The 14,098-nt window shown below is 41.3% G+C and overlaps 1 protein-coding gene across 8 annotated transcripts in view; it reads right to left on the bottom strand.

Moving 5' to 3' along the window:
- DIS3L2 (DIS3 like 3'-5' exoribonuclease 2) overlaps positions 1–14,098 on the bottom strand; it is a 361,295-nt gene that overhangs the window by 285,496 nt on the left and 61,701 nt on the right. For all 8 annotated transcript variants that reach the window (XR_009490563.1, XR_003038041.2, XM_025001739.2 and 5 more), the window contains exons 4-5: positions 13,716–13,769; positions 8,466–8,567 (exon numbers count right to left, since the gene is read on the bottom strand). Coding sequence is in view for 6 of the 8 variants with exons in the window: in XM_025001739.2 (XP_024857507.1) it covers positions 8,466–8,567; positions 13,716–13,769 (156 nt within the window). In the remaining 2 variants the exon portion in view is untranslated. The remainder of the gene's footprint in view (positions 1–8,465; positions 8,568–13,715; positions 13,770–14,098) is intronic.

The following is a 14,098-nucleotide window of genomic DNA, read 5'->3' as shown; positions in this document are numbered from 1 at the left end:
TTTAACTGTAATATGCTCTTATCAGCCTCCTTTATTCTGATTTTCTCTGGGTCACTCACTATGGCTGCATCAACTAATCTGCTCACCCTAGTTACCAATCAAGCAAAGAAGTTAATATTTAAACAACTCTGGCTCCTCCTATAGAGGACTTAGCTTGAACCCAACTCCCAGATCCAAGATACTGCAGCTGAATTCTGGGCTCCCAAATCTCCTTTGGTACAGTCAAAAAAGGCCCAGAATTCTGGTTTTCAAGGTTGGTCTTCTGCGTTGGTTCCTGTTCCCAGTATTGCTCTAACCAATTCTCCTAGCTTAGGGATTATACACTATCCTTGACTCCCAGCCTAATGGCTGCATCTACCAGTCTTTTTGTAATAAGATGGTCCCACATCTCTGGAATTAGAACCCTGTCCCAAAGTCCCAGAAGGATGTACTCCCTACATGACAAATGCCTACCTGCTTTCGGAATACCTGTGTTACATGCCCCATGAATTTGAGACTTGGTGCCAAGAGCCAGAATGGCATCGGGGTCTGCAACCTCTTTGATTCTATTCTTGTCCAGCGGGTTGTATCTCTTGGTTTGACTTTATAATTGGGTGAGCGCTCTCAGTTTCTTATCTACTATGTAGGGTAGATATCTAGTAAGATACATTCCTAACACCTGCCTTCATAATGCCCTGGGCAGCTATTATATCTCTCTAGTTTCAGAATACAACCACTCAATTCACTCAAATTCTAATTAACTATTTCTAAATTCTTTATCGTATAAGAATAATACTAGGCCTTTGGGTATCTCAAATGATAAAGTCAATTCTTTACCCATGATGGTAACTCAGGATATTGCCTTATGCTAAAGTATGTATTATTGTTTTCTGGATTTATGTTGATTTTTATGATACCTGACAGTATCATATCTAGATCAAATAACTCTCTCCTTTGTATCTACGGAATAACAAATAGCAATGGAATCATGAATTGATGTGACTCAATCCCAACTCTGTCACTCCCTGGTTATACGTTACCTAAATTAGTAAGATGTTTAAGCAAAAGCTCAGGTTTCCCATTTACGAAACGAGATAGACAAACGAGCAGACTCAAGAATGGTGTGAGGCACTAAACACATTCCTGGTACACAGTAAATACTAAAAAGTTAGCAAGCAGCAGCAGCCACAGAGTTTATATAAACTTATTTGCAATGCACTGTATTCGATTATTAAGAGAAGTAAAATAAGAGGATTAATTTATTAGAGTTTAAAAAGGATGAAGGGCAAGGTTGTTTATGATTATGGAAGATGAACTTGATGGGGAAAAAGAAAGGAAATGGAAGAGGCAAAGATCAAATAAATGGCAATCAAAAGAGTTTACAGAGCAAAGAGCAGGATTCTGTGAGCTTCAGTAAAACGGGGTCAAGGACATTAGTCTTCCTGGAGGGGGGAATCTTGATAACAGTTAGGAATTCCCTGCTCTTCCCAGTGTCTAAGAGAGCTGGTTGAAAGGCTGCAGCACTTAGCCAACTGCACGGCAGGAAGACAGAGCCTTACTTCATGTGTTCCTCCCTGGAAGTGGAAATTTTCACAGCCCTCTGCTAACAAATTAATTCTCAGCCCAAGTCATTCTCATTCCGCGCCCCCTCCCCCAGAGAAAAAAAGCCAAACCTCTCTCCTTCTCCATTCCCATCTTTCAAACCATAGTTCAAATGAAACCTCCTCTATGAAATCTTCCCCATTTATCTCAAGAGTTTAGTGCTCCCACAACAACATGTATTTCTCCATCGTACAAACTATACTACAGTTTTTCCCATCCCTTTTCCAACCAGCCTATGAGCATTTTAAGAGCAAAGCACGTGACCTGTTCGAGCGTGTACCTCCAGCGTCTAGCACAGGGCAGGATGTGTGGAGGGTGAGAAGCCATCAAGTACCCTGCACTGTTCCAGGCAGAATCATCAAGATCAATGGTTCTAACCATTTGGGAATATGACCATCCACCTTAAAAACCTGAGGAAAGCTACAGACCCTCAGCCTATAAGAATCCATACACACACTCGCACTTTAAAAAAAAAAAAAAAAAACAACAAAAGCAAACATAAGGAAAGGAACAAGCAATAAGCTAAGTCAAGAGATATGTAGTCTACCTTTGGTTCCCAAAACTCCAAGTTCTCAAACAAGTCACTAAACTTATCAGTTGACAAAGTGAAGAAACTATCCTTTGCCTCAACTATCCTTCACCAGATTTCTGTAATAAAAAATACAGATACATACTAAAAGCATGGAGGAATTCTAAAATTGAAATTGTTATGTAAGAGCAAATTATTTCTTATTACTGCTCCACAGCTTGATACTTTCACAGCTATCTATTTTGCCAAAAAACATGCTGTGAAATAAATTGACTATTTACTACTACAGCGAAAAGAACTGTTGTTTACATACCCAAGAGGGGTTTGCACACAAGCATAAAGAAGCAAAGATGAATAATCCAATTAATTCGCATTTGCTCACACCATTGACTACAGATTCCTTTGATAACAATATGCTTTTGTACTAACAAACCTGTAATACAATTGGCCAGTATGCTGTGAGATGTTTATATTCTACATGTCAGGGGTTCTTGATGACAGTCTGAATATTCTCTTCTCTCTCATCTGAACCTGTCACCAACGACTGTCACAGGTGGGCTACAGCCAACAGAGCTCCCCTCTTCAGAAGGGGAAGTTGTAAAATGCTTGCACTTAGTGTGTGTGTGCTCAGTCGTTCAGCTGTGTCTGACCCTTTGCAACCCCAAGGACTGGAGCCTGCCAGGCTTCTCTGTCCCTGGAATTTTCCAAGCAAGAATAGTGGAGCAGATTGCCATTTCCTACTCCAGGGGATCTTCCTAACCCAGGAGTCAAACCTGCATCTCTTGCGTCTCCTACACTGGTAGACAGACAGGGCTGACTTTAATATAAAAGGCATTGTCAAGTAGCCGCTGTGAAGACCCTTAGGAACTCCAAAGAAATGGAACAAGTAAGGAACCCTGAGCCATCCTCCATACTTCAAATCTTCTGAAAGCCCAAGAGGGCCTACACATATACCCAGGCAGACAGACCCCATGTCATTGCCCTGATTCTACTTCAAGCAGCAACTCCAAGGGTAGGGTCCCTCTTGCCAGTCTAGATCTTTCTCTGTATCCATGCCAATCTCTGCTCAAAAGGATATCTGTTGGGGGCCGGTGTGAGGCACTCCGCCCATGGCAAAGGTCATGAGGAAGGAGGCTCGACATACACAAAGGCAGGATCAAGCCTCAGGAGTCCCCCTGGAAATCCTCGAGCATCTACCCCCATAACCAGACCCTGCCTACTTTACTACTTTGTGCTCTCCCCTACACCTCTGACTTTACGGGGGGCTGTCCCCCACCACCTCTTTCAGAGAAGGAGTTAACTTAGAGCTCCAGTTAATAATAATTCCTGGGCGTGATAGGAGTGTTTCAACCTACAAACTCCTCTGAAGGGTCTCTAGCCTGCCTGACAGGCTTGTCCGGCCACATGTGATTGTTCACAGCCTCCCAACCGTGAGAGGCACGAGATGCTTTAAACCTTCTAAAAACAGGTTCCTTAGAAAAGTTAGAAAACCATTAGTATAAGTATAGTGGGCTGATTAGAAATTGTATTGGTGAAGGGTTTTTCATTTGTTGAGCCAATGTTTGTTGCTAAGACTCCACATCCCCTGCCCTTACACATATTAATGAATATATAGAAGAAATAAGTATTAACCTTTGATATAAATCACATTAGACCTTAGGCTAAGTAAATTCTTTCCTTAACTAAAACCCACTACACCCTCACTCTATAGGAATGTAACTTTATCTGGGTGGCGTCTGTTTTAAGAATAATCACCCTTGGAGAAAAAAGTGTTCTGGTTGACTGACCACTGTCACAAGGAGAGGGTCATAAATTGTCAGCAGGCCCCCCTGGCCAGAAGATGATGTAACACCCCTAAGACCTCTGTATACATTTGTATGAAGCACCTGACTTTAATAAAAGTCAGGACTGCTGTCCCCACGTGACTTTTGTATAACATCTCAGTGTATAAAAACAGACTCTGGAAAATAAAGAATGGGGATCAGTTCCTCAAAATACTGGTCTCCCCATGTCGCTCTCTCTCTCACTCTGGCTGAGTCTCCATATGGAGCGCGGAACCTGCCATGCTTACTAATTATGCCTGGGCTTCTAAGATCCGACAGGGGAGGCCTCAGTGTCTCCTCTCCTTCGGGAGAATGGAAGGACGCCTGCGGCCTACGTAAGTGGTGCAAACTTCTTGTCTTGAAGTTTTATTGGTCTCCCGCGTAAACCAAGCTACTCAGCCTCTTTTCTCCACTGAATTTTACTACTGAGCTATCCTCATCCTATTACTCTTTATATCTTTGATGAATATTTAAATAGTCGCCGACGCCGTCTCCCCTTCGAATACCCTGAATCAGCCAGGGCTGGACCCCGGCAGATATCATTAATAAAGGATCCAGCGTCCCAGGGGGAGGTCATGGCCCAGCCATAAGGCGTTAAGGTTCACATTTCTTCCCTCAGCTATCTTTCCGCCAATCAAGTCTCAGATCCTAGGTCCACAGAGTTCAGCCCCAGCTCCCTAACTTCTTCTTTCTTTTTCCCTCTTGAGTCACATAGTATAGCCTTGTTACTCAGTGTGGTTCCAGAACCAGTAGCACCAATGTTGACTGGAGCCTTGCACAATTTGGGGCACCACTTCAGATCTACTGAATTAGAATCTGCATTTTAACAAAATCCCTGGGCTGAATCATTTGCAGCTTAGAGACAAGTACTGGCCTATAGGATTGGCCTCAATTCTAATGAGACAGTCTTGCATCTATCTTTCTCTAACAGCTACTCTTAGCTTTGCTCTGCAAACCTCCTTCATGAATACCATTCCTTTCCAGACTCCCCTCTACCCATCTGCCTAGAAAGCATTCCCACACGGGGCAGTGACTGCCGTAATTCTTGATGAGCTGCCTGGCCTACCTTCCAGTAACTCTGAAGGCAGCCTCCTGGGCCAAGAGAGCTCCAAAGTTCCTCTTTCTGTGCTGATTCACAAGTCTTAGGCATTGGTAAGAAAATCATCAGAGGCTTTTCTACAATTAAGCTCTAGCACAATTTCTGGGGTCTCAGCCAATACCTAGCACCTAAGATTTAGGGACTTGGCCTCCTTTTCTTTTGACTTGAAAGATGCCACGGTCCACTCTAGTCTCTGCAATATTTCTCACTACAAGACTGCTATTAAAGAGATTAAGAGTGGACAACATAAAGGATAAACAAGGAGCACTAGCATTTTAAGAAGTGCAAGCTTCCCTGGTGGCTCAGTGGTAAAGAGTCTGCCTGCAAGGCAGGAGATGCAGGTTCGATCCCTGGGTCAGGAAGATTCCCCTGGAGAAAGAAATGGCAACCCACTCCAGTATTTTTGCCTGAAGAATCCCATGGACAGAGGAGCCTGGTGGGCTACAATCCGTGGGGTCCCAAAAGAGTTAGACATGACTTAGCAACTAAACAACAGCAACTGTTAACTGAAAAGCAATTTTTATACTGTGCAAATACAACAGGAAGAACATTACAAATGACAGCTAAAAGGATTTCTAAAGATCCTGACTCTGCCCCTCTTCAGACTTGGCTTCTATGCTTAATCCTGAGAACAGATTTCACCAAACATCTTCCTCCTCCATGCTTAAGGGCTAAAGGTATATTGACTTCTTCCATGAAGCTTCCTCTTGCCAGCAAGAGGGCTGAAAAAGTCATCAAGCAAGGTAGATCAAAAAATGCCTTCCCAGATTCAAGCAGGTTATATGGACTATGAACACCTGAGTGTGTTGATACCATTTCACTTAGACCTCTGCCCCTTGCACCCTCAGAATGCAGCAGCCTTTTCTCTAAACCAGGCAGAGTTGGAATTTAATCATCATGGTTCACACTCCACTTTATCAGGAGCAGAGTCCTCTCTCCAGGCTCTTTAGCTGACCTCTAAAGATCCTCCTGCTAACTTCTAAATGTTGGCTTTCCCCAAAACGCAGTATTCAGCTGCCTTCTCTGGCTACACTCTCTAGGTGACCTCATTCACTATATGGCTGATGACTCCCAAATTGACATCTCGAGCTTCAAGCTTCTTCTTGAAGCTCCAGACTCATTTGTCCAAATATCTTATTTCATTCGTTGGTTTCTTCATTTTCAGGATTTTTTTTACAGCTTTATTGAGGTATAACTAACATTCAATAAACTACATATATTTAAAGTACACAAATTGATTGGTCTTAACATACACAATTATGAAACTATCCCATCATGAAAATGAACATGCCTATAGCCCCAAGTCTCTTTGGGGCCCCAAGGTAATCCATCTCTCCTGCTCCCACTTCAGGCAACCAATGATTTGCCTTTCGTCACTATAAATTAGTCTGCATTTTCTAGTCATATAAAGGAATCATTGAGCATATGCTGTCTAGCTTCTTTCACCCATCACAACTATTTTGAGATTCACCCATGTTAAATATCAATCAATACCATTAGTTTTTGTTGTTTTTTTTTTTACCAGCGAAGTCATATTCCATTGAATGGATATAACAAAATTGGTTGACGTGCTTATGGACATTTGGGTGGTTTCCAATCTGTCTGGGGCTATCACTAAAAAAGCTATGAACTTTCATATATAAATCTTTATATGAACAAATACCTTAATTCCTCTAAGGTAAATATCCAGGAATGGAACAGCTGGGAGACTTCATCTTTCTTGTTCCTTCTCTGGTTTACCTTTACTGTACAGCTGCCTGTTTGCTATAAAGCTATCTATAGAGCTCTCTAATGACCTCTAGAAATACTTCCTCTGGTTGGACCAGACTGTAATGTACTCTTCCTGTCATCTTAAACCTGGTCAACACTGTGCTAGATGATGCTTTCAAGAAAAGAGGAAATGACCTACATCAATCTATATTCCTAGGACCTGGAGCCAACCCCTAGTTGGCGCTTTCAAGGAATCAAGGAAGGAGACTGTGCACAACTGGCAGCAGCTAGGGATGGGAGTTCCCTGGAGGAGGGCACGGCAGCCCACTCCAGTATTCTCGCCTGCAGAACCCCATGGACAGAGGAGCCTGGCGGGCTACAGTCAAGGGGGTCGCAAAGCGTCAGACACAACTGAGCGACTAAGCACATCACAGCAGACGGATGAGAGCTGGGGGCAGGGTCGGGGGTAGATCTGGACTAGCATAATTCCCTCTCTGCACTTAACTAAAAACTCCATGAGAGCAACAACTATGTCCACCTTGATCATTACTAATGTCCATGCACCCTACAAATCCCTGACACGTAGGTCTTACTCAATTACTATAGCCCTATGAGATAACAAAAAAGAATTTAATTTATGCCTCAACAAAGCTCTGAGATAAGGTAGTACTTTCCACATTCCTGGAAAAATTAATAATAAAAACTTGAGCTGCTACCATGGGTCAAGAATTATTCTAAGATTTTTACATATATTCACATTTAATCCTATGACAAATCTAGGAAGTAGGTATGAAGTAGGTACTATGATTATTCCCAATCTATAGATCAGGCATTTGAAGCACAGAGAGGTTATATAACTCACCCAAGGTTATACAGGCAAGTGGCAAAGATGAGCTGCAAACCCAAGTAGCCTCACCTAAAAGCCCACTCTATGAAGCACTCTGCTTTAATACCTCTCACTGAAGAAGACACCAAAATCTCAGTGGCAATAAACTGAGACAAATAAAATAAAAGATGTGATATAAAGCATACTAGGAAGAAAAATTAATATTTAGATATACATTACCAGTTTTATACAATTAAAAAGAAACTGCTATGAATCATTCTAGTGCCTGACCCTTATTTAAAACAATAGTCAAAACGAAAGCAAATCTTCCTTTTCAATTGACAGACATAGATAGAAACTAAAACCCAGAATATTCTCATATTAAAAACATTTTCATCTGCTATCAAATCTCTGTTTTATAAAAATACACAATCTATTTTTGCCTGCCAAGGGAAGCCCAACCACCAAACCGGACATCACAGAACTAGACATGTACTGCCTGGGTTTACAGGAAAGGCAACAGGGACGTGTGAAGACGGCCACCATCCCTATGGTCTTTTCTTTCCAGTTCTCCCAGGATTAAATGTTGGATAACAACACATTACCAGGTTTGAATGTCCCCTGCAAGCTTTTCTTCTACCTGAAAAATTACCAGAAATCAAGGCAAAGCATGTGAGAGGGCAGACAGATCACAGGGGCGGGAACAAGGAGAACTCAAATCATTAGGCGTGTGCCCATCCAATGAATCTACGTCCCAAGTGTCCTGTGGCCTGCTTCTGAGACAACGAAGGGCCTGAGGGGTCTGGGACTGCATCAGTTTATGCTGTCTCGCTGACGCACTATGGAATGCAAAAGGCCCTGAGAAGTCTCTAGTTTTAAGAGGAAAACTTAACTCACCTTCCACTGCTCCTCTGGAAGCAGCTTCACAACCACCAGATCCCCATTCAAGGCTCTATTACGAGCAACAACGCCATCAATAAAAATGTCTCGATCACCATCCTAGGTTGGAGAAAGGAATGTAAGAGTCAGCTTACCAAGGCTTAGAATCAAAAATAACTCCCTTGGCTTACAAACTGTAGACTCTACAATCTGCCCATTGACTTAACAGGAACACTGGTATTGCTATTTAGCCACAAACAGACCTAGAGAAGTTCAGTCTCTTTGGAATAATTGGAAGTTCAGTCTCTTTGGAATAATAAAATTGGTGATAAACACATAAGAGCAGGTTAACATGATTCTTTAAAAAATCACCAAATAAGAGAAGATCTACTATAGGCAGGTCAAAAACAAAAATACATAAAGCAAAAAACTAGGATTGCATGCTTTCATAACCAAAATACGAAAGGAGTAAGTTGTCCTTTTTTGTTTTGAATAAAATAAAGCATGATGGTACCCCTTCTATACTGAATTTTTTTAAGCAAAGGGAAAGGTAAAAAGCAGACAGTTTGAAAGATAGAAGAAAATCAACATATAAAACCCTAAGTAAACCAACCACAGGCAGGGACAACAACCAGCTCCAGGATTTGGGCTCTCTACAAGGAAGCCGGCATATTCCCTGCCCTCCCCCCACCCCCGCCCCCGAAGAAAGCAGCAGAGAAAGCAAATCGTGGTTTGTTTTTTAACTGAAGTACAGTTGTAGTGTTGGTATCTTCCCTGGTGGCTCAGAGGTTAAAGCGTCTGCCCCCAATGCGGGAGACCCAGGTTTGATCCCTGGGTCGGGAAGATCCCCTGGAGAAGGAAATGGTAACTCACTCCAGTATTCTTGCCTGGAGAATCCCAGGGACGGAGAAGCATGGAAGGCTACAGTACACAGGGTCGCAAAGAGTTGGACACAACTGAGAGACTTCACTTACTTACTTACTTACTTACTTAGAGTTGTAGTGTTAGCTTCAGGTATCCAGCATAGTGACTGAGTAATTTTTTTAGATTATATTCCATTAGAGGTTATTATAAGATATTGATTATATAATAATTCCCTGTAGTGTAGTGTAATGTTAGTCACTCAGTTGTGTCTAACTCTTTGCAACCCCATGGACTGTAGCCTGCCAGGCTCCTCTGTCCATGGAATTCTCTAGGCAAGAATACTAGAGTGAGTTGCCATTTCCTTCTCTAATAATTCCCTGTGCTATATAGTAAATCCTTGTTGCTTACCTATTTTACCTACGGCAATTTGAAGAGCTCAGCTGAATCTCAAACAATCCAGATCTATGAGTAGACTGCATTACAACTCAGCTCATACTTGATTCATTCAGAAGTTTGCATCTATTACAGAATCTCTTATTTTAAAGATACTCACAGGCAGCTCAAAATTTAAAGTTTGAGTCAACCTCTTCTAACTACCTTTTAAAGCCGAAGAGTTCAGTCCTTTATTTGAATGCCATAAGACTTGCTCTACCCATCAGAAAGACTGGGCAGGGAGGAAGTGGTTAATGATCAATTTGTTGGAAATACAAAGGGATCTGGGGGTATTCTAACTAAGTATTTAGGAGGCTGGAGTTGGGAAGCAACCCAAGTATGCCATAATGATCAGAACATCCTCCATCGATAGAACAGTTTCCTTTGGGCCAAACATAAATTCTACAGATACACAAAGAGTGCCTCTTGGTGATAAGATGCACAAAAAAGCTGCACAGAACTTTTTGCAATATAGTTCTGAGCTGAAACTTTGAAACCTAAAAAGCCAGGTTTTGACATCCAGTCTATTTCTTCTCTTTATCTTATCCCCAAAGAGGATAAAAAAGCATCTCAATAACATCAGTTTATCTTGGTCTTTTGGAAAAAGACACATGATTTTATTCTAATTCTATATCTTACTTTCACTGAGAACAACAGGACACCAGCAGGTACACATAGACATGACTTCTGTATCTTGAGTTTGTCATAAGAAAATGAATATCAACTTTCTATCAGTAGAAATTATAATAAACCTAAAACATATTCTCCCAAAACAAAGTACTTTTTTTATACCTGATGATCAATTCACTGTTCCTGTTGACATATGTAGCAATTTTAACACAGAAAATGACATTGTGTAAGTTCTCAGCTGTTTTCAGAGTCAACAAGAGTAAATTTCATCAAATCTAGTCTAATTTTGTTTCTCAAAAAGTTTCAGAATTTTAAAGTTATGAGGAACATTAGACAATATTTAGTCTACCCCTTCATTTTACAATTAAGCAAACTTTCTGTTTCTTATTGTCAGAGCAGAAACCACATCTCCTATCAATTCCTATCTCTATTCTCCCTGGTAAAGCAGAGGGCAGGTAATATTCAGGCCCTGATCTCATAGCCCACCTCCTAGCCTATCTAGGAGGCTAGGAGCATGTTTCCAGTTCATACAAGTTCACAGTTGACATGGACATGAGCTACGTACACTCAGAAAGCTAGACCAGTGATGGGATTTACAGAGGCATGTAATTCACTGCCTCTATTATCTCCTCCTTCAACTGCCTTCTATAATGCTTCTAAAACCTGAAACTGACCAGAAAACCCACAAAACTGGAATGCAGGATTGTTCCAGTGTCCAAAACCAGACTATCTACAATCAGTTACAACTGGGCTTTTTTTTTTTCTTTTAAAGTATAACTGCTTTACAATGTTGTGTTAGTTTCTGCTATACAACAAAGTGAATCAGCCATAGGTATACATATATCCCCTCCCTCGTGGGCCACTCTTTCCCAACCCCACCCCCCACCCCAGGTCATCACAGAGCACCAAGCTAAGCTCCCTATGCTAGGTTCTTAATTACTTAGAGGTGAGTCATTTAGCACTTTTTCCCTCCCTCTGAGACAATTTTATTACTCCATCAATAGCCAGATAAGAGAATAAAAGAGGTATAGAAATAAGCCAGTCTTAATATCACAACTTTATAAAAAATTCTAAGTAGGACATGCCAGGAACACAATTTCAAGTAGAACAACTTGAGCTCTTGAAACATCAATGAATTTTGCTTCTTAACTCTCTTTAACAAGCCAGATTAAACAGGGGCAGCAGGTCACTTGCAAATTTAAATCACATGAATTTAACTTAAGGGACCCTAAGTAGGCCCGCACTTCAGAGAACCCCTGCCCTGGCCCTCTTCTGACCACATCCCTCCTCATCAGGTAAGGAGTTTTCAAGGCCAGATGAATCGTAATCAGCCCCAAGCCCACTTCCAGGGCATATATGAGCATCTTCCCCAGGTCTGTCTTCCCAAACACACACCTCAGGCGGCTAACGGGTGGGTATCTCTAAGGGGTATGGGGAGATCTTGGACATGTGGGGTGAGATGCCCACCTAGAGGGCAAGGGCTGTCACTGAATGGGGGGAGGAGGCAGGAAGCAGCAAAAAGGCAACACGGAGCCAGGACTGGGAAGGGAAGAGGGGCAGGCCAGAAGGTGGACCCTCTCCATGCAGCCACCTTTCAGCATGGAGCTCCAAGTAGTCTGAGAACTCTACGTTTGAACCCAAGTTCAAGTACATGGAGGTATATTTAAGAAGGAACATATTTCACTTAACAGTTTGTTTGTCTGGTGTATTACTTTTACATATTTAATATAAGGTATTCATGCCTCCACTTGTACTTTGGTCCTAGGCCATACATTCATCAGGAACCGGCCTCACAGGGGACTAACTTACAGAAATTCAATACTGTGTACTCAGGAGAGAGAGAAAGCAGGCAGTGAAGTTTTCAAAATGCTGTATGTAGTTTCACTTATCGTTCAAATCAAAGAGAGCAAACGTCAGTATGCAGGGAGATGGGTGATTTGAAACCAGGTACGTCTCAGGGCCAACTCCTTACTGCACAGGTGTGATTCTCATGCTTAAAAATCCATGTTTTTCACACACTGGGGCCCCTCATACAATTGAGCTCCTCCAACTGGTGTGCCAATGAAGAAACAATCCTTCTTTCAAATGCAGAGAAAATGCTGGTTATGCTAGATTTCTGAAAAATGGTTAATCCATCTCCAACACTGCATATTCCTAAGAGGTTTTCATGGGTAATTTTTATCAATCTTGACTATGAATTTACCTTATGAGCAAACTCTGAAATCTAACACCCATGTAACTCTGCTTCCACTGCATGATGGAACAGCTCCCACAGCTAAGCTACTACCTCAAAGCTGACACTCAATTCTCTCATCTAAGTACCACGGTCAGTACATACATACCATGTTCTGTCACGGGAATAGAAGATGACTACGAGAGCACAAGGTCACATGGGATACTGCTTATCTAACCCAGTGGTAAGACCTAAACTTCAGGTACAAACATGAATCCTTAGCTTCTGGACACGGGCAAGGGAAAAAAGGACTAAACTGAGCTTTGGAATAGGTCTTTGGTTACTGAAAACGACAACAATAATAATACCTATGGAGTATACCACTGAACTTGTATGCTCGTTAAATGTGTCATTTCTCAAAATGAAATGCAGTAACCGAAATATATGTATTCCATTTCTTCAAGTAGAAGCCAAAGTTTCTTCCTATAATCTCTTCCACTGTGAAAAACCTACATCTATGGCTATACTATTTATGGCATCCTGGAAAAGATAAGTCAAGAATTTAAGAATACTGCTCTCCCAGCTTTGCACAATCAAGCCTTACCCAGAGACCTGCTGCTAATTAGATGTCAGAGTGAACTTCCTTTAATCAGAGACAGCAGGTTCAAATGAGTCATGAATTAAGAAAACATATAAAGACTTATCAGTAAAGAGCCTTGTACCAAGTCCTATCACCTGTGGAAAAGTGAAGTGAGAAACTCTAACCAAAAAAAAAAAAAGCATCACACATTATTTTTGGACATATCTGAAGATTAGCTCATGCAGTAGATTGAAAGTAGATAGCATGTTTGTTTAAGAAAGATTAAACTTAAACCAGTGGAAACACCCATAAATCCTTTAAGAAGTGGTGGCTGTCTGTGAGGGTTCAGCTGAGCCTTGCAGCCAGTAACAAATGCCATCCCTTTCATTTGAAGTGTGATTTTTAAGACTGGCAGAAGGGGCTGTTAACCCAAGGCAAATGCTGTTTATTTAAATTTGAAACAAATCCTTGCCCATCTTCAATTCTGTTTCACTACTCTTTTTTTAGTTAGAATATATGATTTCAGTTTCATAGCACATCTAAAAAATTAAACGTGACATTAGGTTTATTATAAAGTTATTGAACTTACCGGGGAAGGAATGAAGGCTTCATGAAACTTCTTTGGATTAATTCTCAAAACACCCTTTAAAATAAAAAAATAAAATAAAATCTGTGAAAATTTAACTAGTTACACGCTTAGGATTTTTCCATACATACGTTATTATTCAATAAAAAAGTTAAAATTAATTAAACAGTTCGATCTAGGAAACAAGTTAGATGTATGAGAACTATTCATTGAATGCATAAAATGATTCACATTGATGTCTATACTACAGAGTTCCATCAAACACTGAGAGCTCACACTGGCACCTTGCAGTGAACGGGCAGAGGTGAGAAGCAACAGAGCTTGGCGTGGAATGGGAAAGTGGCAGCTACTGGGGTTTTCTGTGCCCCTATATGCTAGTCTTCAAG

Source organism: Bos taurus, chromosome 2 (assembly GCF_002263795.3).
Source record: "Bos taurus isolate L1 Dominette 01449 registration number 42190680 breed Hereford chromosome 2, ARS-UCD2.0, whole genome shotgun sequence".
Taxonomy (NCBI): domain Eukaryota; kingdom Metazoa; phylum Chordata; class Mammalia; order Artiodactyla; family Bovidae; genus Bos; species Bos taurus.
Note: the sequence above shows the minus strand (reverse complement) of the source record. Positions and strands in the feature narration are given on the sequence as shown.